The following is a 23,491-nucleotide window of genomic DNA, read 5'->3' as shown; positions in this document are numbered from 1 at the left end:
TTTATTTTTTTAAAAAATTGATTTCAGAGAGAGGAAAGAGAGAAAGAGAGATAGAAACATCAATGATGAGAGAGAATCATGGATCCTGCCTCACAAGCTCCCTACTGGGGATTGAGTCTTGCAACCTGGATATGTGCCCTGATTGGGAATCAGCACCGTGACCTCCTGGTTCATGGGTCGACGTTCAACCACTGAGCCACAGGGCCGGTATACTTTCATTTAGCTGTATCTGGTACCCAAGCCTCCTATCCTACCCCCCTTTTTAAAAATTAAATTTTTATTGTTGAAAGTATTATATATACCCCCTTTTCTCCCCATTGATCTCTTCTAGCCCATCCCCACCCCCACCTCAGGCCTTCACCACCCCATTGTCTGTGTCTATGGGTATGCATATATGCATACAAGTTCTTTGGGTGATCTCTTCCCACCCGCCCACCCTCCCCCACCTCCTACCCCCTTTTTATCATTGGGTTATGATTTGATTTTTGTACAGTGTACATTTTGCTCAGGGCACAGTGATGGCAGTGCTATGAGGAGGAGAGATAAGAGATGGCAGCAGCTACAGCCATTGTAGGTAGGAATAGCTGCTTTCTCCCCCTCCCTGGGTCAGGAATTGGGGCTGAGCTTCTCTCCTTCCTCTGAGCATTGGAATTGGGGAGGAGGTGTTAGAGTTTAGGGGGAGAGGGTCTGGACATACAGAACCGACTGAGTAGCCCCTGCAACTTAATCTCAGGCTTTCCAACCTGCCTTGGCCACCCCTGCTTCACCTCCATTTGCCCCTAAAGGGAGGAGGAAAAGTCTGCTTGTCACCAGGAATACTTTTTTCTTGGATTTCCTTAACAGAAGAAGGAAATTCTGTTGTATTATAGTCTTGAATACCAAGGGGCATTTTTATTTTTGGCAACAACCCCAAACAGCAAATCATTATGCCTTGCATATGGTAGTGTTTAATAAATGTTGGTTTGATTTGGGGCAACCAGCTCATGGAAGCTTCACTTGCTTAGTGTTTTAGTCTCTGACATCTGCTCTGCTGGCACATAGAAATGGAGATTTTAATTGGGAAAAACCTATAATCAGCAGGTATTCTCAGATACCGTTCTACCAGACAGCTCCCCAAATGCTTGTTTCTACATGTGGCTAGTGCAGTGATGGCGAACCTTTTGAGCTCGGCGTGTCAGCATTTTGAAAAACCCTAACTTAACTCTGGTGCCATGTCACATATAGAAATTTTTTGATTTTTTGATATTTGCCAACATAGTAAAACAAAGACTTATATTTTTGATACTTTTAAATGCCATTTAACAAAGAAAAATCAACCAAAAAAATGAGTTCGCGTGTCACCTCTGACACACGTGTCATAGGTTTGCCATCACTGGGCTGGTGGGACATTAGGATTGGGGGATTTCAGCTCTAGTCCTTGCTCTGCCATCAATACTTTATTTTAAGCAAAAGTCACTTTACCTGTCTTGTTTGCTTTTCCATCTGTAAAATCAAAGGGCTCAGATTAGATGCTCTCTGCATTTGTCCTTTCTCTGTAGATCTTCATAGTCTTCCTGAGATTTAAACTCCCTTATTTCCAAACTGAGGCCCAACTTGTGGTGTAGCTGGCCTGGGAGCAGCCACTTAAGCTTGTCTCTGCTGAATGTGCTAGTTCACCCAGAGCGAGTGAAATGGCACGCCACGAGGCCATGGGCTTCTAGTTCATTATGTGAATGCCGGGCTCTCTTAATCTAGGTTTGCTTCTTGCTCTTGCCAGAAAAAGAAAGAAGAGCTGGCCGAAGAAGCTGGCTGTGTTGGCAAGTATCCTGGGAAAGACCTCCCAGACCACACAGCTTATGTTCTTTTGGGACTGCTTGCTCTTGGTCTAAATGACTTTTTAATTTTCAAGAGATGATTCTTCCTGTGGAGGCAATAGCTGTGGCTGATAGGAAGCTTTTTCCTGATAGACTTTCTCTAATTTAGTTTCTTTTTAGTTATTCTTGCTTTAATTCTGTTTCTTTAGAATTTTTCTGCTTCATTAAAGTGCATGTAATGAATTGTTCTTAGCCTCAACAATGCCTTCTTTATCCTCTGATGGTATTTTTAGGTGGAGAAAATGCCTTTTCCAGGGAAGAGTCCTCCCTGGCTTGCTGCTTTGTCTGGCAGCCCTTACACCTGCAGCCTTTGGGTTGTGGCAGTTGTGGGCTCCCTGAGGGCACTCTGGACCTTTCAGCCCAATTTTCTGGTTCTCCTTTCTGTGTCACATAGGGAAAGGACTTCATTGTACTTGCTGTATTGTTTGCAGAAAGCTTGCATTGTTTTTAGTCAGTTTCACCTTTTAAGAGCTTTGTAGATTTCACTGTAGTTTTGCTTCCTCCCTGTGACTTCTATCTTGTTATCTCTAGAGGACTTGAAAGTTTATAGTAGCCTTCCATTTTGTAGTGAATCACCATGTCTGACTTTAGGTTCTGAGTCAGTTGCCTTTTTATTTTTATTTTATTTTTTGTTAGTCCTCACCCAAGGATATTTTTTCCATTGATTTTTAGAGTGAGTGGAAGGGAGGGAGGGAGAGAAACATCAGTGCGAGAGAGACACATTGATTGGTTGCTTCCTGCACACACCCCTGACCCTGGCCCAGGATCAAACTGTAACCCAGGTACATGCCTTTGACTGGAAATCCAACCCTTCAGTGTGTAGGCAGATGCTCTAACCACTGAGCACACTGTCCAGGACAGGGCTGCCTTTAAAAAAATGTTAGTGTTGTTCAGCTAACATCTAATGCTCCTAAAAGATATGGAAATCCTCTGTAGAATTGATATACATTTTTATGTCCCCATGCTTTTATACTTCTATATTGGACCTTAAATTTTTTAAACATTGAAATAAATACACATACCATAAAATTCACCTTCTTAAAGTATACATACAGTTCAGTGGTTTTTACTGTATTCACACAACTGGCACCACTGTCTAATTCCACAACATTTTCATTGATAAGGCAAAAGAAAAAGAAAACCTGTACCCATTAACAGTTACTTCCTGTTTTTCCCTCCCTTCAGCCTTTGGGAACCACTAATCTACTTTCTGTCTCTATAGATTTGCCTATTCTAGACATTTCATATAAGTGGAGTCATTCAATATGTGGCCTTTTCTGTTTGGCTTCTTTCACTTAGCATAATGTTTTCAAGATTCGTCCATGTTGTAGCATCAATCAGGACTTCATTTCTTTTTATTTTTTTATTTTTATTGATTTCAGGTAGGAAGGGAGAGGGAGAGAGACACATCAGTGATGTGAGAGAATCATTGATAGGCTGCCTCCTGCATGCACCCCACTAGGGACCGAGCCTGCAACCAGGGCATGTGCCCTGACTGGGAATTGAACCACAACCTCTGGGTTCATAGGTCGACATTCAACCATCGAGCCACGTCGGCCAGGCAAGACTTCATTCCTTTTTAATTTCTGAATAATAACATATTATGGGTAAACCACATTTTATTTCTCTGTTCATAAGTTGGACATCTGGGTTGTTTCCACTCCTTTTGGCTATTATGAACAGTATTGCAATAAATATTTTATACAAGTTTTTGTGGGACATGTTTTATTTTTCTTAGGTATATATGGACTTGCTGGGTGATATGGTAACTCATTGCTTAACTTTTGAGGGGCTGCCAGACTGTTCTACGTAGTGACTGCATCATCAACAATCTATGCAGCTTCGGATTTCTCCACATTCTTGCCAATACTTGTTATTGTCTGTCTTATTGATTATAGTTATGGTAATTGCTGTGAAGTGATGTCATAGTGGTTTTGATTTGCATTTCCCTCATGACTAATGATGTTGAGCATTTTTTCATGTGCTATTGGCCATTTGTATATCTTCTTTGGTTACGTGTCTTTTCAAATCCTTTGTCCATTTTTAATTGGGTTGCCTTTATTGTTGGGTTATGGTAGTTCTTTATTCTAGGTTCTAGACTTTTATCCAATACATGTTTTTCTTTTCATTTTCTTAAACAAGCACAATGTTTTTAATTTTGATGAAGTTCAATTTATCTTTTTTTTTTTTTTGGGTTTCTTGTGCTTTTTCAGGTGATATCATATCTAAGAAATTATTGCCTAATCCAAGGCCATGAAGATTTACACTTTCGTTTTCTTCTAAGAGTTTTATCATTTAACTCTTACATTTAGGTTTCTTACATCTTATTGGTTATAATTATGGTAATTGCTGGGTGATATGGTAACTCTTTGTTTCACTTTCTGAGCAAAACCTCTACCTCACAAAAGTTAACATCATTATTTTGCACATGGATACCCAGTTTTCAATTTTTGTTGAAAGGATTCTTGCCCCATTAAATTATCTTGGCACCCTTGTTGAAATTTAACTGACTATAAATGTGTGGGTTTATTTTGGGCCTGTTTTTGGGTAACATTTTAGTATTCATTAGATAGCTGTCATTATTCTTCATATTGGCAAATATTGCTAAGGTATACCTGTTATATCTTAACAGGTTGACATAAGAACTATTATATCTTAACATGTTGGTAGACCTGTTAAGCCAGTCCTTGTAGAGCTAGTGAGATGCTCTCCGCTATTGGATTCCGTTCTCTGACCAAGATGATTTTTGCTTTGGGCTGTGAAAAAAATACTGGCTTCATTGACATGCGTAAGGATTTCTGTACCATTGCCTTCTTTGCCCTAAGTATAGTGTGGTTAGGTTTTTAAGAATTATTCTATTTTCTGGTGTCTGTGGTCTGGAGGTTTAAGAGTTAAATGCACCAAATAGTTTATCAGGATCTAATGAAGATCTATTGTGGTGTTCCTGTTGCTGAGCAACATTTTAGTGGCTACCCATGAAGTGTAAATCTCCTAGTAAACCTGTAAGTGGGTTTGAACAGTTTGAGTCTCCATTTTCCTTCTCAGCTGGGTTATTCCAGCCTTTGTCACCATCCAATGTGTGCCCTGAAGCCAGTTCCTCTGAATCACGCTGAGTCCCTCTGCAATCTTTCTTGGCAGAGCTGAGAAATGTCTAATCCATAACCTCAATCAAACTGACTCATTGTGACAGCTATTTTCACAAACCTCCTAATGTGTCAGGTAGGACCAAGATCATTTTTCTAGAATGTCACTTTATTAATGTAATATGATAAAGCAGTTACCATATGACTTGCTTTCTATGCCTTATAAATTAGCAATTAAGGATAATTACCGCATCCATGAAAGTTTGCAACATGAATCAGTATAGCTTTGGCAGAACAATTACCCATGACAGTTTCCTCTCAATCTTAATATTTCTCTGAAATTAAAATTTCGATAAACGATATATTTTACTTATGTTTATTGTTTGTCTATCTTCCCCCAGTAGAATGTCAGCTTTCCAGGAATAGACATTTTTGTCTGTTTTATTTCACTGAAGTGAACCATTTGCCACATAGTAGGAATTCATACATTTCTATTGAGTTAATAAAGGATAAATTAATCAGTCAATGACAAAAGCTATGAAAATAATCAACTTAGATGTCAGATCTTTCACAGAGGAAAAATGACTCGTTTTGATGTCACATGAGACAAAAATTGTTTGGTATATAGATCCTGGTTCTTTTTCATATTTTACTTCAAGACATTTTAAGTATTATTTTCCCCCTAGAAGCTATTTCTCCTTGGCTTTATTTGGTGGAGAACCTTAGGTAAGAGAAGGTCATTGAAGTATTTTTATTGAGGAAGAACTTGAGTGAAGACTGTTGACCAGTGAGGCAAGTGGAGGGAGTTTAACAGTACATGGAAGATGAAATGGAGATAGTTCCAAACAAACCAGACCTCCTTTCTGCTACTTTGGTTCCTATAAATACTAGGAAGGAGACTAGTTCTTCCCTATAGACCTGTCTCTCTTCCTTCTGTGATGGTCTGCAGAGAGAGTTTCTTCCTGCCTCTCTGCCAAGGCTATGGTCAAAAGAGGGGAGAGAGTTACAGAGGACAGATGTACACGAGTCAGTTCTTTTCTCCTGGGGGCATAGGAATAGCAGCGTCTGCCATATGAGTATTCTTGTGGCATAGGAAGTTGAATTGTTGACTGCTGCTTGATATTATATATACACTAGTGGCCCGGTGCACGAAATTCGTGCACATTAAAAGTGAATTAATTAGAGGAAATATTTTAATATGGCTATTTGCCCTTTCTCTATAATAGAAATGTCAGATGAAAGAAAATTAGTAAAATGTATATGAAAATCTTCCTCCTGTCAGAGTCTGGGGCATGCTGTGGGACCCAGAGTCAAGTTCCCGCCCACCTGCATGTGCCTTGAAATCATGTGAGATCCAGACCCAGCCGGGCCCACCCCCATTGGGTGAGATCCAGACCCGGCTGGCCTCACCCCATCAAGCCCCGCCGCGTGGGAGGCGCAGCCTCAGGTCCCCCCGTCAAGTCCCGCCGGGTGGGAAGTGCAGCTTCAGGGCCCCATCTAGCCCCACTGGGCGGGGGGCGCAGCCTCAGGTCCCTGCTGATCGCTCATTACGGGAACCCTGACTCTGCTGTGGAGCAGCCATCTTGTGACATTGTGAGGGTTAATTTGCATATTACCTCTTTTTATTATACTAGAGGACCAGTGCATGAAATTTGTGCACGGGTGGGGGGTCCTCTCAGCCTAGCCTGCACCCTCTCCAATCCAGGACCCCTTGGGGGATGTCTGACTGCTGGTTTAGGCCTGATCCCGGGGATTGGGCCTAAACCAGCAGTCAGACATCTCTCTCATAATCCTGGACCTCTGGCTCCTAATCGCTCACCTGCCTGCCTGCCTGATCGTCACTCACTGCCTCTGTGTGCTGGCCTGATTGCCTCTAAGTGCTCCCCCTACCAGCCTGGTTGCCCTGAACTGCCCCCTGCTGCCGGCCAGGTCGCCCCCAACTCCTCCCCCCCCCCCGCTGGCATGGTTACCCCTTACTGACCCCGCCCCCACCATCCTGGTCACCCCTTACTGCCCCCCCTGCAGGCCTGGTTGCCCCTAACCCCCCTCCCCTCCTGCCAGTCTGGTTGCCCCCAACTGCCCCCCTCTGCCGGCTTGGTCTCCCCTAACTGCTCCCCTCCCCGCCGGCCTGGTTGCCCCCAACTGCCTGCCCCCCACCAGCCTGGTTGCTCCACGCAGCCTGCTGTTCAGTCGTTTGGTCGTCCCTCACTAACCCCCCTGCTGGCCTGGTTGTAGGCAGCCATCTTGTGAGGCTGTGAGGGTTAATTTGCATATTACCTCTTTATTATATAGGATTGATAGGATTAGTATAAAAGTTGTAGAGCAGCCTCTAAAATAAAAGTCATCTCTCTGCAGTATTAATTCAAGCATTGACTATTGTCTGAATGGCATTATTTGGAGTAGTATAAAAGGTTCTGATAGCAGTTTTTAGAATAACATTCCTGGAGAGTGGAGGTTATACAAAGGAAGCTTTGCAAAATTCCTATGCACAAGCTGTCTGCCAAAGGCCTTAATGGGACCAGGATAATAGTTATAGACCCATTGTTCCCCAGGAACCTAGTGTACTAGGTAGAGGCATTAGAGGTAATACCTTTCTGATATATTTAGGGGAAAGGAGGGACTCTTCTCATCATTCATTCTGTTCTTGAGCTTTTCAGTGACCTTTGTCAGACTTGAGAAATAAGGACTGTATCCTAGCCTGGTTAGTGCTCATTTATCAGAGTTTACTTGATTAGCCAAGGTGAGTTTTCTTGTAAATGGGCCTTAGCTGTTAACTGGGCTTACCAAGAGGTACTGGCTCTGGGGAGTGCTTTATTACTTTTTGTGAAAACTTGACTAAAACTGAGAGCAGGCATTGGAGACAGATGCTCTGATTTTTCTGCTGTGTGTAGCTGGGCTCTCCTCCTGTTTGAAATTTTGGCATGAATGATTTCAAGTGTAGGTATTCTAGCATGTGCTCTTCTTGTTCCTGCCACTTATGAGGAATAACTATAAATGAATTAACTATAAAAGAGCAATTCTCTTTTTCTTTTCTTTGGTCCTTCTCATTTCAAGAACATGAAGTAGCCTCTGCCTTAGTAGACATGTTCTTCCCTGGCTTTGCTTTGGGAAGCCAGGGAAGAACTTATAACTGTAAGGAGACAGTCTTTATTGTGTGTGTCATGGTGTAGCTTCAATAATCTAGGGAGGAGCCATTAAGACCAGGGTCTGTGTGCTAAAGGTATTGGGGATATTTAGACATTGATTAGAATACGATTTTTTAAGAAGTTTGAATATGTGTATTTGTTGGACAGAATTTCTATAAAAAGTAGTAGAATGGATAAATGAATTGTGGTAAAGTTATACAATGGAATAAATACTATACAGCTGTGAAAGTAAATAAATTAGTGTTTCACATGATTATGAATTAGTTTTACAACCCCCCCCCCCCCCCCCCCAGAAAAAACAATGAGCAAGAGAAGCAAGTTACTGATGGGTACATGCAGTAGACTCAATTTATATGGAGTTCAGAAACAGGCAAAATGAAACCACATTGCTTAGTGATATGTACTTAGATGGCAAAACTGTACTAGTACAGCAGAGCAAGGGAGGGATTATCACAATGGCCAGGATAATGGTAATTGGGAGAAGGAAGGGGCTAAAGTAGAGAGGGACATGGAGAGGATCCAAGATTCTGGCAATGTTCTCGTTCTTGGGTGGTGGTTACTCAGTTATTTGTTTATCTTATTATTATTATTTTTAATATATTTTATTGATTTTTTACAGAGAGGAAGGGAGAGGGATAGAGAGTTAGAAACATTGATGAGAGAGAAACACCAGTCAGTTGCCTCCTGCACACCCCCAACTGGGGATGTGCCCGCAACCAAGGTATGTGCCCTTGGCCGGAATCGAACCTGGGACCCTTCAGTCCATAGGTCGATGCTCTATCCACTGAGCCAAACCAGTCAGGGCATACCTTATTATTTAACATGTACATTTATGTTTCAGTGTACTTTCGTATTTATATTAATATTTTATAACTTAAAGTGTGAGTTAAGGTGGAGAGGTGAAGGGGAATTGTCAGCTAAGCAGATGTGTATAGGAGAGGCTGCCCTTCGTACTCCTTCCCTTCTTCCTTTGATTCAACTTCCTTTTCCAAGGACTGTTCCTTTAGTAAGAACGCCACGTTGGCAGAACTCCACAATCCTGTATCTATGAACTTGTCAGCAGCTCTTCTGGTTTTGAAGCTTGGAAATGAGGGTCTTTCAGATCTAGTGAAGCCAGTGCTTGAGCCCAACTGTTCATTAAGTCATGTCTCACTGAGCAAAGACAACTTGAATAGTTGGGTAATGTCATTTTTTCTTTACTCCTTTTCTTCTCTTCTCCCACTTGAAATCCTCCTTTCTTCTCCCCTGCAAATGTTTAAAAGTTAAATACCAGTGAGTTTAAGAGCTCTTTTCACAGTTGCAAGGGGATTCTATGCCTGGTGTCTTTGATTAAAGAGATAAAAGGAGCTGCTGTGCTTAGGAGCCTTAAGGTGCTTCTTAGATTTTTCTGCTTCAATCACCTAGAACATGGGCTTTCTAGATCACTTCTGTATTTTTTCTCTCGTAGCCTAGACTCTGAGCGCTGTGACCAATGGAAGTGTGAGCACTGGGCTCTGGTTGCACTGCTCTTACTCAGCTTCTTCTGATGGTGTGTAGGGGCTTCTTCCTCCAGTTTGCCTTTTTGTGGGCTTTCCATGTCTTCTGCGCTGGAATGGAATGTATGGATGGAGACATTAACTTCCTAATACGTAGTTGAAAAGAACACAGGTGGTGGTGCTTGCAGGGATTACATTATAAAGGTCATTAACCTCCGTCTGACTTACCTCTTCACCCTAATCAGTCTGTTTTATGACTTTTGTAGCATTTGTTACAAAGACTAATTTGTTTAGTCTTCTTGGTTCCTGAAATTCCTATTTGTATTTCTGGGTGAGATTATTTCAGAGTGGGTGTTTCTCTTATAAAATTAAAAATAATCTTGTTCGGCCTCGCCAAATGGCTTAGTTGGTTGGAGCGTCATCCCACAGGCTGTGGGTTTGATTCCCATGAGGGCACATACCTACGTTGTGTGTTTGATCCCTGGTCAGGGTGCATACGAGAGGCACCAATCAATGTTTCTCTCTGAAATTGATGTTTCTCTCTCAAATTAATGTTTCTCTCTCTCTCTCTCAAATCAGGTGAAGAGTGAAAAAATAATAATCTCATTCATTTACTCAACAAATACTTAAGTGCCTTCAAGGTGTCAAATACTGTTCTACATGTTGCGGGTACAGTACTGAACAGTCTATATTATGGTGCTGTTGCCTCCAGATCACTCATTTTCTTTTATTTTCCTCCTCACCTTCAGGTCCTGTCAGGGTGTGCCATCATTGTCCGAGGGCAGCCTCGTGGTGGGCCTCCTCCTGAGAGACAGATCAACCTTAGCAACATTCGAGCTGGAAACCTTGCCCGCCGGGCGGCTGCAGCACAACCAGATGCAAAAGATACGCCTGATGAGGTAGGTTCTTCCTGAGGCCTCCCTGAGGCTGTGGACCCAGAGGGTAGCCCAGTCTTGACTGATGGAAGGTTGATCTGCACTTTCTTTTCTGTATATTTTGATTGTTTTTATATCACAGGAATGATGACCCTGGACATACCCACAGTGTCTTGCATCGGTTTGGTTTGTATACATTCATTGCCCTTGAGGGACCTTTTCCCTTTTCAGGTTTGTCTGTTTCCCCCCTCTATCTCTTGGAATAGATTAGAACATTTCCTAAGTAGTCTCGGCCATTTGAGGTTGGCGTTGGTTTTGGCAGAGCTCTTTTATTAATTTATGTTTGAATTCTCCACTCACATTCAAAATTTAGAAGGGTATTCAGTGAAAAATCAAGTTCTTCTCCCTAAGGACTATTGACGTTACTAGTATTTTGTGTCTTCTTCCAGGGAAATTTATTGCCTGTGCAAGTACTCTCATTTTTCTAATGGTAGCATACTATAAACACTAGACCTGTGCTTTATTACAGATTCTTAATCTGGGATCCATAAAGGCATTGGAACTCTATGAAGTTTGCAAAATTTTGTGTAAACATGAATTTTTAAGGAAGGGAGCTTTTATCAGTTTCTCAAAGCAACTGTGGCTCAATACTAGTCAGGAACCATTGTGTTATGGTGATTTGAGAAACTTCTGAGCTTTTGCTCCACCATCCCCTCCTTATCCCTTTCCCCCCCATCACTAACGCCTAACTACCTAGCTTTCCCTGTGGTCTGCCTTGGGCTCCTTCAGGTCTTACCTCTCCAGGCAGCTGCTACGAGTCCTAATTTGGTATTGTTTAGTCTTCTTGGTTCCTATAATTTCAAACATCAGCTCTTGTCTCTCCTTTAGTTGTGCTTTGGTTTTCAAAAATGAAATTTCTGGATTCTAATTATTTTTTCTTTGTTCCAACTTAATGATGTTGGACAAGTTGGTACCTCAGCTGTTTTCTGCTATTTCCCTGACATACCAGTTCATGGGGATCTTTTATTGAGGGAAAATGTTTAGTTTTTTTCATCTATAATAGAGAGTATTTTGTTTGAATTAAGAAGGCAGTGAAGGCCCTAGCTGGTTTGGCTCAGTGGATAGAGCGTTGTTTTGCAGCCCCCCCCCCCCCCCCCCCCCCGCCCAGTGCATGAATTTTGTGCACCAGGCCTCTAGTATTGACATAATAGTCTCTCTACCTTTTTTCTCCTTCTAATCCTTTCTCTATATGCTACCAGATCTTTTTGAAATATACTTTTATTTCCTTGCTCAGTGTCATTTCCAGACTTCAGTGATTCCCCATTACCTCTGTGAGAAATTTAAATGCCTTAGCCTGGGATTCAAGCCCATTTGTGGTTTGACTTTTAGTTTCTTACTGACCCTGTTCCAGATGCTAAGTTCCAGCCATGCTGAAAGATTAAGAGCCACTTAAGTTTTGCCTGCTTGTGCCTTGGCTCATGCTGCTCCCTCCATGAGGAGCTCCTTCTCCATTGGTCCTGGTGAACACCTTCTATCTCTGAAGATTCAGCCTCCTGAGAAGTCACTCCTGACATTTCCTTTTGTTGTCCTATTTTTGTGCTGTCCTAGCATTCATAGCATTTTATTGCATGTTTATATATCCTGCTCTACAGAGCTCCTTGAGAGGAGGGACCTTATCTCTCATCACATGCCTAGTCATTGCCTAATGTGAAGCAGGTGTACAGTGAATGCACATTTACATGAATAATGAGGAAAATAACCTGCATTTCTCTTTTTGGGGGATCAGTGGATTGTGCAATGTGGCACTACCCTTGTTTCTGACTTTTAATTGTTTTAGAATATGTTGTCTAATATTTTCACATTCTAATAGTCTCAAGGACATTATTGCTCATTTACTTCCCTTTGTTTTACTATCCCAAATATCATTCACTTGATTATTTTCTGCTTTCCCTCATGATATCTTCTTTCAAAGAAACCCAGCTCTCTCTCCTAAGTCCTATGGCAATAAAAGCAACTCCATAGCGTGTCCCCAGCCGTCACTGCGCTGTTGCAGGCTAATCCCCATTGTTACCTCACTGCTTCTAGGCAGCCTAGATACTGCATTGATGGGCACTGTGGAAATTATATATTTATTTCCTGCAGATTTACTGAGCTCCTCTTATGTGTGAAGTTCTGTTGGTTTCATGAGGAATATAGAAATGAATGTCATAGTCCTGTGCTCAGTGAAACTTTTGAGAGTTGGGGTGTGGGGTGGTTGGGGCAGAGAGGGATTAGTTACACATACAGGTGGTACAGTGGGATGATTAGAAGAGAAGATTAGTTACAAGAAGTATTAAACATTGGGCCAGGTACAAAAGTTGGTAGCTTTAAGGTTTTACATTGCTATGGGATTTCGTCTTGTTTCAGTAGTTCAGAAGTCTGTCTAGTCCAAAGAAAATATTGGAATTTTTAATTTTATCATGGTAGACATCAGAACCTTGCTTGAGTCTAGGAGTGGAGAGCAAGCTGCTAGATTGCCTACTGTTGGGCATTCTAAAGGGAAGAGGGAATTTTGAGTCCCAACTACTTAATGGCCATTTGCTTCTTAGATGGAGCCCTGGAGCATCGTTTGAACAAGACCACAGTACTCTTCCTGTTGGTCCTGCTGGACCTTATTTGATAAATGCTTTGAGCAAATTTCCCTATACTTGTCTCTTAAGAGTTGTTCTAGGAGGCTCTGTTGGGATAGCCTTCTCCATCAGGTAGTTTTCTGCTGGCTGTCATCTGTATGGACACTTTTACAAAGATTCTCTCCTGGAGTTCCTTGTTGCCCTTGTGAGGAGTGAGGTGGTTAGTCTCTTTCCTGATTCTCCCAGTTGCCTTTCTTCATATAATATCATGTCCAGTTAATGAATTTGCTCAGCCTGAGTGAAACACAACTTGAGAAGGCTGGTTTAAGAAAGGGATGTTATAAAAACTAGACTTATTCTTTTTTCTTACAGGATTAGGTCTATGTTTTTTCAGGCCCTCCAGTGTGACTTTCTCCCATGGCCAGTGACTGACCAGCTGTAAAATGGACTGTCTTTGGAAAAGGATGCTCCTTCAGCAAGCTTTAAAAGCTTTTAGTCATTCTGCCTAGTTAGTAGATAATGCAGGTTTCCCCATAGGGGCTAGATAGTTCCTTGTGAACTGACCCTTGATAAATGAATTTTTACCAAAGTCTTGGCCTCCTTTAGGAGGACTTGTCTTATCAGAATTTTCCCAAATGTTTAGGAAGGCAGTGTGTTACTGAATTTTAGATGTTAACATGGCACTCAGAACTAGATCCTAAGCATTATATCTATAGTTGAAGATATTTTTAGAGTAAGTGGATCACTAAGTTAATAAAAATGGTAGGAGCCTGTGTTACTAGATTCAGTAGTGTTTTTGTGATTGGTTGATAATTGGGCTAATTTATCAGTCATCAGACTCTTTGATTCAGGTACTATTTTTAATTTTTAGGAGTGGGGTAACGGGTACAAATGAGACATAAAATATATATAAATATATATATAGTCATTGAGTGATTGTTTCTTTTGCTTGTTGATGCTTTGAGGAGGAGATGATTGAGTGTAAGAGTTTGTGTCTTGGAGAGCACTTACTCAGGATCAGTTCTTCCTAGAACCATCTGCAGTTGATTTATATAACAGGACTGGTATTGTGAATACTAGCCCAGCTGGTTGCATGGCTTTTGGTTTCTGGGAAGTCATACGGATGTTTTTCTTGTAGAAAAGCTTTTTGGATAACCTGTGTAACAATCCTCATGGGCTGAAAAGGTCAGCAGAGGGTTTCTTTTCAGGTCACGTATATACTGTTGTTCCTTGCAGGGGTGGGGAACCTTTTTTCTGCCAGGGCCCATTTGGATATTTATAACATAATTGGGGGGTCACACAAAATTATCAACTTAAAAATTAGCCTGCTATAGTCAAACATTTAATTAACTTGCCTCTAATGCCTTGGCATGACCAGACCAAATGATTTCTCGGACCTTACATGTCCTGTGGACCGGATGTTCCCCACCCCTGCTTTAGGGTGGGTGGCCTGAGTTTTGTGGCTCTATGAGATTATAATAGACAGTGCCTGCTTATCGTCTGCCACTCTTCCCTTCTATACTTTGCATTTTTTTCTGCACGTGAGCTCCTGCTGATCATATGCTTCTTGAACTCTTATCCCCTCATTCCTCATTTCTGTTCTAAGGGAACTTGGGGCACTGAGCTAGGTCCAGACTGTAAATTCAAGGGCCTGTGGCCACTGACTGACAGGGCTGCTTCAGAGGAGACAGCCATCCTAGAAGTGATGGGCTGTGGATGGGACTAAACCATCCCTTTACACAGTATCTTGAGATCACATGGAGACTACTTCCTGTTGTGTAGATGTGTGGCTCACTCCTTGTGTCATTGTCAAGGTGACCAGGGCCTGTTACTGGTGTCCTCCCCAAGATCCTGGGAGATTCCCACTATAACTATAGCTTCAGACTAGAGCAGTAGAAGAGGGGAGACATTTTGGGGAGAATAGTTCTTGCCATTCTCAACTCAACTCTGTTGGCTGTTCTTAAAAAAGGTGGAGGAAATGACATAAGCAAGGCTCTTCCTTGAGTAGGGGACTCACTCTGAAATAAGAATAGCACTAGAACCTTATCTCTGCTTTGACTGTGCCTTGAACTGGTTTCAGGCCAGTTTAATATTTGGTGAAAGTGCTTCATAAATGGATAGAGGCGACCAAATGGAGGTCGTAGTTGTTATTTATAACTTCCCTTTGGCTAGGTAAGTTCCTGGAATCTGGACTTCCCGCCCAGAAGTGGGCTGATAAATAAAAAGCATTTAGAGTAGTGGCTGGTATGTGGTAAGTGCTATAAAATTATGGGCAATTATTATTCACAAAGTAAGCTATCGCTCAGAATAGACAGTGATGTGGGAAAAAGTACTCCTGCCAGTGACTGGGAGACTGTGAGGCTTGTTTTCAAGGCTGTGATAGTTAAATCCACTGCTAGACCCTCCTTTTTTATGAGCTCCCTAAGTGTGCAATCGGTGTGTGCATTTCATTTTTATATTCTTCTCAGGGCCTAATGCAGGGCCAGGATATTGAAGAAATGAACTTGAATGATGATTGTGGTGGGGAACTCGGTAGTTCTCATGTGACACATTTGTTTTGTCTCTCAGCCCTGGGCATTTCCTGCTCGAGAGTTCCTTCGGAAGAAGCTTATTGGGAAGGAAGTCTGTTTCACGATAGAAAACAAGACTCCCCAGGGACGAGAGTATGGCATGATCTACCTTGGAAAAGGTGAGTAGCAAGGAGGAAAGGACTCATTTCTCTCCACCCTGAGTCTCGGGTTCCTCCGATCAGTTTTCATATGGTTGAAGGCCAGTGTGAGTATTGGTGGAGGTAGCTCTAGGACAGTTGGCTATTGATGTACTTGGAAGTGTGAGTTCATGGCACATAGGTGCAGAGGAGTTCCCTGATATTCCGGTGTCCTATTGGCTCCTGTGTCTGCTTTCCTGGCTTGGTTTAGGTGTATGTTGTACAGCAAGCATGTCAAACTCGCGGCCCGTGGGCCGCATGCAGCCACAACGGATATTTTTCAGCCCCGCTAATATAACGGTATGTAAAAAACGTCTTAATAAAAATTACATAACTTAATTTTTACAATATCCTGTTATACATAATTATTAATAACGAACTACAACATTCGCTAATGACTGATTACTATAATTGTGTTACATTCATTTACCTTACGCACTGGCGCACCATTTCTCTCTACTACAACTAGAAGTGAATATTTTAGCAGCTGATTGCCACGTCATTAGTCTTGTATGACTTCTTTGGTGTGTGCAACAGGAAATATTTCGCTTTTGGAGAACAAGAAAAATAGGTTTATTTACGTTACGCTTATTAATTTGTGCAGTTATTCAGTGTCTGGTAAGTTAATTTTCAAGAAAAAACATTAATTTTTATTAAAATGTTCTATTATTTTATATCAGTGATTACTCATTTATTTCAGCCCTTTGTATTCAGCATGTCTCTACTGAAATCTACATTTCAATGGAAATTGAAGCTTTGTTTTTTTTTGCGGCCCCCATAAACTTAAACCTTGTTTATTTGGCCTGTGTTAGCCTTAGAGTTGGACATACTTGTTGTACAGCATAGCATCCTTCCCTGTATTTAGGCCCTCAGCCCGTAGAACGCAGTGGCTGTGTGCTTCTAGGTCACAGTGCTAATTAAATTCCTATCGATTTCCAATTACATCTTCTATTCCCTTTATCTATCTTGTGGGTTTTCTTCTGCTCATAGGGACTCTCTTTAGTAAAGGAAGATTTGTTTATGGCTTGTGGTTTTTTGTAAGCCACGTGTTTTGCAGTGGGAAGAACACAGGCTTTGGAGTTGTGTACATGTGGGTTAGAATCCTGGCTCTCCTCTCATGGACCCTTACTTAACCTTAAGTTTTCTAAGTCCTAGGTACTTCATTTGTAAGTTATTGAGAGAATTTAACGAGATAGTATATGTAAAGTACCTATATCTGGAACAGAGTATGTGCTCAATAAATACATTTGTGTATGTGCACACATAGCTAGATCAGATGGCTCATGGGATATTAGATGTTCTGGTCTTTTGGATTAGGTGGAGGGAGAGAAAGATTGTGGAATAGAGTTTGAATAGAAATAGGCCATTGAAATCCTTGGTAGAATGTTCTCTGTAAAGCTTAAAGCAGTTGTGTTCATCTGAAATTATTTTAGGTGTTTTTGTTTCCTGTGATTATTTGATAACACAACCTTCCAATTGAGCTGCTTTACATAATCTATTTGACTTGGGTAGTCAGTGCTAGAGTAAGCAAGCAGGGTAGAATGACAAGGCTAATAACATCCTCTGAAGATTCTGCTTTTAATTGTAGGATATTAGAAAAGCGAGTTGGGCATGACCTTGGAGGTGTCTTGTCGAATTTACCCAGTAGAGGAACACCACCTTTTCCAGCCTCAGACAAATGGCTATCTGCTTCTTGATTGGATGGGAGTTATAGTAATACTAGAGGCCCGATGCACAAAATTCGTGCAAGAGTAGGCCTTCCTTCCCCCGGCTGCTGGCACCAGCTTCCCTCTGGTACCCGAGACCCAGGCTTCCCTCCAGCACCCGGGACCCGGGCTTCCCTCGCAGCCCCAGCTTCCTCTGGAAGGTTGTCCAGAAGAACGTCAGGTCTAATTAACATATTATACTTTTATTATTATAGATATGGAATCTTTTCAAAAAGAGAAATAGACAGATTTGCCTTTTACACATAATTCAAATAATATAATAGGAAATAAAACACATAAGCATTATTGTTGGATGGCTACTGGTTAGAAAGAATGCAACACAAGTAGAAGTACACTGTTTTCAAAATGCAGTTGTTCAAGGATCTCATACCTAAAATAATTTCAGTTTAAAAACAGCTGGTCAATCTTCTGTTTTTCTGAAAGAGACCTCACTGTGGGCACAGATCTAAGAGTTCATTTAAATAACCCTGGTCTTCAACTGAAATGCTCAAATTGTTTATGTTAAGAGACTCTGACACTTAAAATAATCTTTAATGTTATTTTTTAAAAGTTTATTTTTAAAATTGACCCAAATTATAAATTGGATATAATTTAGTAGTTGACACATTAATGTTTAGAATAAAACATGGCACATAGGATTTGATCAATAAATATGTACTGAAAGAATGGTTGAAAATTACCTACATCTTTGAGTTTTAAAGGTTTATTAAATGGCTTAAAGTTTAATATTTTCACTCAGATACTTTAGCCAACTCTCAATGCCATTCTCATGAAAGGAAACAGTGGCTTAGATAATTGATTAGTATTCATATATTTATCCTAGTTTGTGACCATTCACTCTTTTTTTGTTTTGTTTTGTTAATCCTCACCCGAGGATATTTTTCCATTGATTTTTAGAGAAAGAGTGGAAAGGAGGGGGAGAGACAGAGAGAGAGAAACATCGATGAGAGGGAGACACATAGATTGGTTGCCTCCTGTGCCCCAACCAGGGTCAGGGATTAAGCCTGCAACTGAGGTACGAGCCTTGACCAGAATTGAACCTGGGACCCTTCAGTCCACTGAGCCAAATCAGCTAGGGTGCTACTCACTCTTTTTATGATAGGGGAGAATGGTAGAATTTAAGAAATTGTAGTTAACCTAGAACTTACTAAAAAAAAAGATGATTAGTCTTCCATCTTTTGGAGAAAATATAGTTACCCACCTACTCTTCATGCCATCCTCAATTGTGACTTGATCAGATTCATAAGTTGATGGGTAATAAGAAAAGCAGATGCGTGCCCTACAGATTTCCTGTTGTCAGTATTCTCTCTACCACATTTTGTTGCCTTTCTTGGGAGATTGGCCCAGAGAAATGTATTTTTCTCCCTTTGAAGGAGCAATCAGAACTAAATTTTTAGAAGTGGGCCTGCTGACAGGCATTATCAGAGTGCTCTGTACTTAGAAAAGTATCTGTTTGGTGTGCTGTTGATTGGTCTGGTTTTATGGCCAGTCACCTTGTTTGTACCCCAGCTCTGTTCTTTTCATCCCCAGCCTCTTGGCCGGGGATGAAACCGTTCAACCTTTCCCTTATTTGTTGAATCCTTCCTTTTCACTTTTCATTCTTTGTATTCCTGTTGTTTTGAAAGAACCAATGTAATATTTACTAATGTCAGATAGCTGTGTGTGTCTGGCCTCAGCAGTTACCTCCGTGCAAAGGTTCTTGTGATCCATGCTCAGCCTCAGAACCTGGGTGTCTTTTGTGTAAATATCATTCATCTTAACTTTTCTTGGTAAGAAAAGAGGCTTACAATTTGCCTTGAAGAAATTGGGGCATGCTAATGGCAAGGCATTTAGGTTGGGTTTGGGGGTGGTGTGTATACTTGTTTGCTTGCAGAAGACGTATGAATATAAATCTTACAGAACTTTATTCTGTGCTGACATTACCTATCAGCTAGACTACTGTGTTTCAGTTTATCTAGGAGCTTGTTTTCTGCCACATTAAACATTTTTATGTGGTGATTCCCTCATAGATGGCTTCCTTTATTGTTTTGGCTGACAAGCAGAGATTTAAGAGAATACACAGAACCTAAAAGCTTTTTCAGTAGCATGGAAATGCAATTAATGGTTCAAGTGCCCAGGTAAAACCTAATCGGGTTGGGTTTATGTTTACCTTTATTTTTCTTGCCTGCTCTGAAGGCTGCTGTTTGAGAGGTTAGAAATCTAGACACTGTCCCCTGCGTGTCTGTGAGAGCAGGAGAAAGTCTTTGTCAAACTGCGTAGCTTGTCTTGGTGTCCTGTTGGAACAAATGAAAGGACACCCTGAGAGGAATTGGACTTTCTGGTGTAAAATGTAATAGATAATCCTGAGCAAATCTGTCTATCTGATTGTATGTATAGTGTGTTTTTAATTCCTATGTACTTGGATATTTACGGACATTATTGTTTAATTCTTACAAGAACCCATCTAGGCAGGGACTCTTCTCATTTTATAGAGGCGTAAATTAATGCTGAGAGACCTTGTCTAAGATTTTACGTGGCAGAAGGTGTATTCAGCTCCAGGCCTTCCTCCTCAGGTCAGTGCTCTGTATACCCTCCTTGGGTGCCGCGTGTGTCTTGCTTTCTTGTCAATCTCCAGTAGTTATTGAGATTGCCTTTGGCCTGGGAGAGACACAAGAAACTTAGAAACAAAGTCCCGAGAAAAAGATTTATAGACCTTTGGGACTTAGAAATGAGAGATTTTGGGAGAAAAGTTTTTCTGAAAAACACAACACTACATTGCTGCCTTGTCCAATTCTCTGGCAACATGATTCTCCTTGAAGAGCTAAGGGTGAAGGTGGGTTTCATTTGAGCACATTTGAATCTTGTGTTTAATTTTCTTTTTTTCTCCTCAGATACCAATGGGGAAAACATTGCAGAGTCTCTGGTTGCAGAGGGCTTGGCCACCCGGAGAGAAGGCATGAGAGCTAATAAGTAAGTCTTCATTACTCTCTGACCCTCTGACTTCCTTCTACGCCACTGTGAGAGCTGGGGTTGCTCAAGGGAGATTGGGTTGTCAACTCTACATTGGCTTTGCTGCATTTTCATTGCTCTCCCCTGACATTAACTGGGTAAGCGCTGGTGCTCTCTGGCTTTTAGGACATTCCTGCCCAGGTGTGGATTATTCTGAGCCAGCAGGTCATTCACCATTTGATGTGTGTAACTCCTTTAAAAAACAGGCTTTGATACAAGGCAGCTTTAGTCTTTATATCATAAGACTCAATAGGCTATGTCTTAAACCATAAATCAGGGGTGGGGAACCTTTGTTCTCCCAAGGGCCATTTGGATATTTATAACATCATTCGAGGGCCATACAAAATTATCAACTTAAAAATTAGCCTGCTTTGGTCAAACATTTAATGCTTTGGCAGGATCAGACCAAATGATTTCGAGGGCCTTATGTGGCCTGTGGGCTGGATGTCCCCACCCCTGCCATAGATCTTCAGCTCCAGAATATCTATCCATCCATCTCAAAAGATTCATTGAGTACTTACTATGTGCCAGGTTCTGTTCTAGACACTGAGAATAGAGCCCTGAGCAAACATACGTAGCTTCTGCTAACATTTTAATGGAGAGACAATAAACAAATGAACAAATAGATATCATGTGCAAGGAATAAGTTCAATGAAAAATAAAGTGGAGAGAATAAATAGAATTCAAAGCAAAATCTGCTTAGAATTTAAACTAAGAGCTCAATGGTTTGTTTTTTTTAAAGTAAGGGAAATTTTCTCTCTCTCCAAAGCCTTTGAAGTCTGTTTTGGTCTATGAATCTATAGATACTTAATTAGTAGTAGGTAAAAATGGATTTGTTTAGCTAATGGCATTGTGAACTTATTAGAAATGAGTGTAATATATGGAGGCTGTATAGCACATGTCATGTTGTACTTCACCAGTGTTGGCGCTCAGTAGGATGAATTGCAGCTGACTTTAACACTTTAGTCTCTGAAAAGTGATAAGCTACATCAGTAATTTGGAGGCTAAAGATGGTGTTTAAATCATTAAGTGCTGTGTTATATGACTGTTGTCACTGTAGAATGGCTTTGGATAATGATGGGGATGAGCAAAGGCAAAGATGCACTTTTTGCATTCTTCCCGTCTTCTTGGTCTTGGAGCCCAGTCTTGGTCTTGGAGCCCAGTCATTCACCATAAACTTCTGTGTCCTTTCTGACATCATAGAATCATTTGCTGGGAATTTGTTGAATTAAAACACTTGTCTTAGGTGGTGTTTTTGGAAGCAAGCTGAAGTTGTATCTTAAGGACAATTGCTGGCATGATTTTAGGACGTTCCCCACCCTTGCCATAGGTATTCAGTTCCAGAGTATTTATCCATCCATCTCAAAAGATTTTAGGAATCCAATTTGCAATTTGCTACCGGGATGAAGAATTTTTAAAAAGCTCATTAGTAGGATTATAGGATCTCAACAAATAAATCTCCACTGGTGTACCAATCCTTTTTTTCTTCAAAGTTGTCTTTTTATTTTTTTAATATATTTTTATTGATTTCAGAGAAGAAGGGAGAGAGATGGAAACATCAATGATGAGAGGGAATTGTTGATCGGCTGCCTCCTGCATGCCCCACACTGCTGAGCATGTGCCCTAACCGGGAATCGAGCCACGCCTGCTGAGCTCTTCAAAGTTGTCTTGACTTATAACCTCCTTTTCTCGGTTTTAAGGCTTGTTTCTGTCTCTTAAGCTACATTTTTTTCTTTTTTCATTGAATTCTGGATGTGATTTTGGTTCCCTGAGGATATGATTGTCTTTTTGGGTGGGGTTAGAAAGGTAGTTAAGACTTCTGGTTTGAGAAATTATAGGCAGGGGTCCTCCTTAGCTATTCCTACTGATCGAGGTGGGAGAGTCCATTTATGCCTGCAGCCACTGATGGACCCGGCATCCAGGCTGTGGAAAGGCCATGCAGGTTGCTCGCACATGTGTGAGAGTGAAGAGCAGAGCCATTTCTGATTTTGTTTTTTATCTGCTGACTTTCTGGCTGCTCTTGTATGTAGTGTGGTTTCCTGCCCGATGAAGGAGTCGTCTTTCATTTTCAAACTGCTGTTGCTTAGCTGGCCTTAGTGAATATGTATGTAGTTCTGGGGTAATATCTGCAGTAACAGTATTTGCTCTGCATTCTCCAGCCCTGTTCTGTGGACAACGGGGGTAAGGGTGGTTCTTCGTCACTTTCTCTGCACTGTGTCCTGCTGGGCTCTGCCTGGATTTCAGTTCCCGAATCTGGATAGTTAAATGAAGCTGTACCCCCTGGAGCAGCTTCCCTCTGAGCCACCAACTTGTTCTCTTGTAATCACTGATGGTGGCAGTGCTGAGATAGGTGTTTTTTGGATCTTCTCATTAAATGCTCTTACATTTGAATCTGTTGTTGAAACAAATCTGTAATCCTGAAGTTGCACTCATGGTGTTTTTCCGGTTATAGGCTTGGGTCTGAAGCTATTGATCTGAAATAAATGTTTTGGTCTCTTCAAAGGAGACCCTGGCATTTCTGTTGTGAGCTCACTAACCACACATGTTTATTTTTCATGTCCCAGTCCTGAGCAGAACCGGCTTTCGGAGTGTGAGGAACAAGCGAAGGCAGCCAAGAAAGGGATGTGGAGTGACGGGAATGGTTCACATACTATCCGGGACCTCAAGTATACCATTGAGAACCCAAGGCACTTTGTGGACTCACACCACCAGAAGCCTGTTAATGGTGAGGCTGGCAGGCAAAGACAGATGTGACGCGGGGTGATTTCTTTCTATTTGCTCTCAAGCTGCTTGAGATTTATAAAGCTATTTTGCTTACTTACTATCCAAGGGGACTTGTTAAGGGTAAAATAGCACAGTGGTATTTTGGAAGAAAACTTGATCCAGTTCACATGGGTGACATCAGACATACTTTGCAGGGGTTAGTCTTTGCTGGTGTAGGGTGGCAAATGGCTGGTATTTTTGCACATTGGAGATCTTCCTGTTTTCTAAAAGAGGGCTACTTAAATACCGTCCTTGTAACCGAGGT

At 41.3% G+C, this 23,491-nt stretch overlaps 1 protein-coding gene across 1 annotated transcript in view; it reads left to right on the top strand.

Annotated features, from left to right (window-relative positions):
• Window positions 1-23,491, top strand: part of SND1 (staphylococcal nuclease and tudor domain containing 1) — a 439,366-nt gene that overhangs the window by 16,940 nt on the left and 398,935 nt on the right. Inside the window, exons 2-5 of the mRNA XM_006090488.3 lie at window positions 10,307-10,456; window positions 15,610-15,730; window positions 20,346-20,424; window positions 23,028-23,188. Coding sequence (XP_006090550.1) covers window positions 10,307-10,456; window positions 15,610-15,730; window positions 20,346-20,424; window positions 23,028-23,188 — 511 coding nt within the window. The remainder of the gene's footprint in view (window positions 1-10,306; window positions 10,457-15,609; window positions 15,731-20,345; window positions 20,425-23,027; window positions 23,189-23,491) is intronic.

Source organism: Myotis lucifugus, unplaced genomic scaffold (genome assembly GCF_000147115.1).
Source record: "Myotis lucifugus unplaced genomic scaffold, Myoluc2.0 scaffold_73, whole genome shotgun sequence".
NCBI lineage: Eukaryota > Metazoa > Chordata > Mammalia > Chiroptera > Vespertilionidae > Myotis > Myotis lucifugus.
Note: the sequence above shows the minus strand (reverse complement) of the source record. Positions and strands in the feature narration are given on the sequence as shown.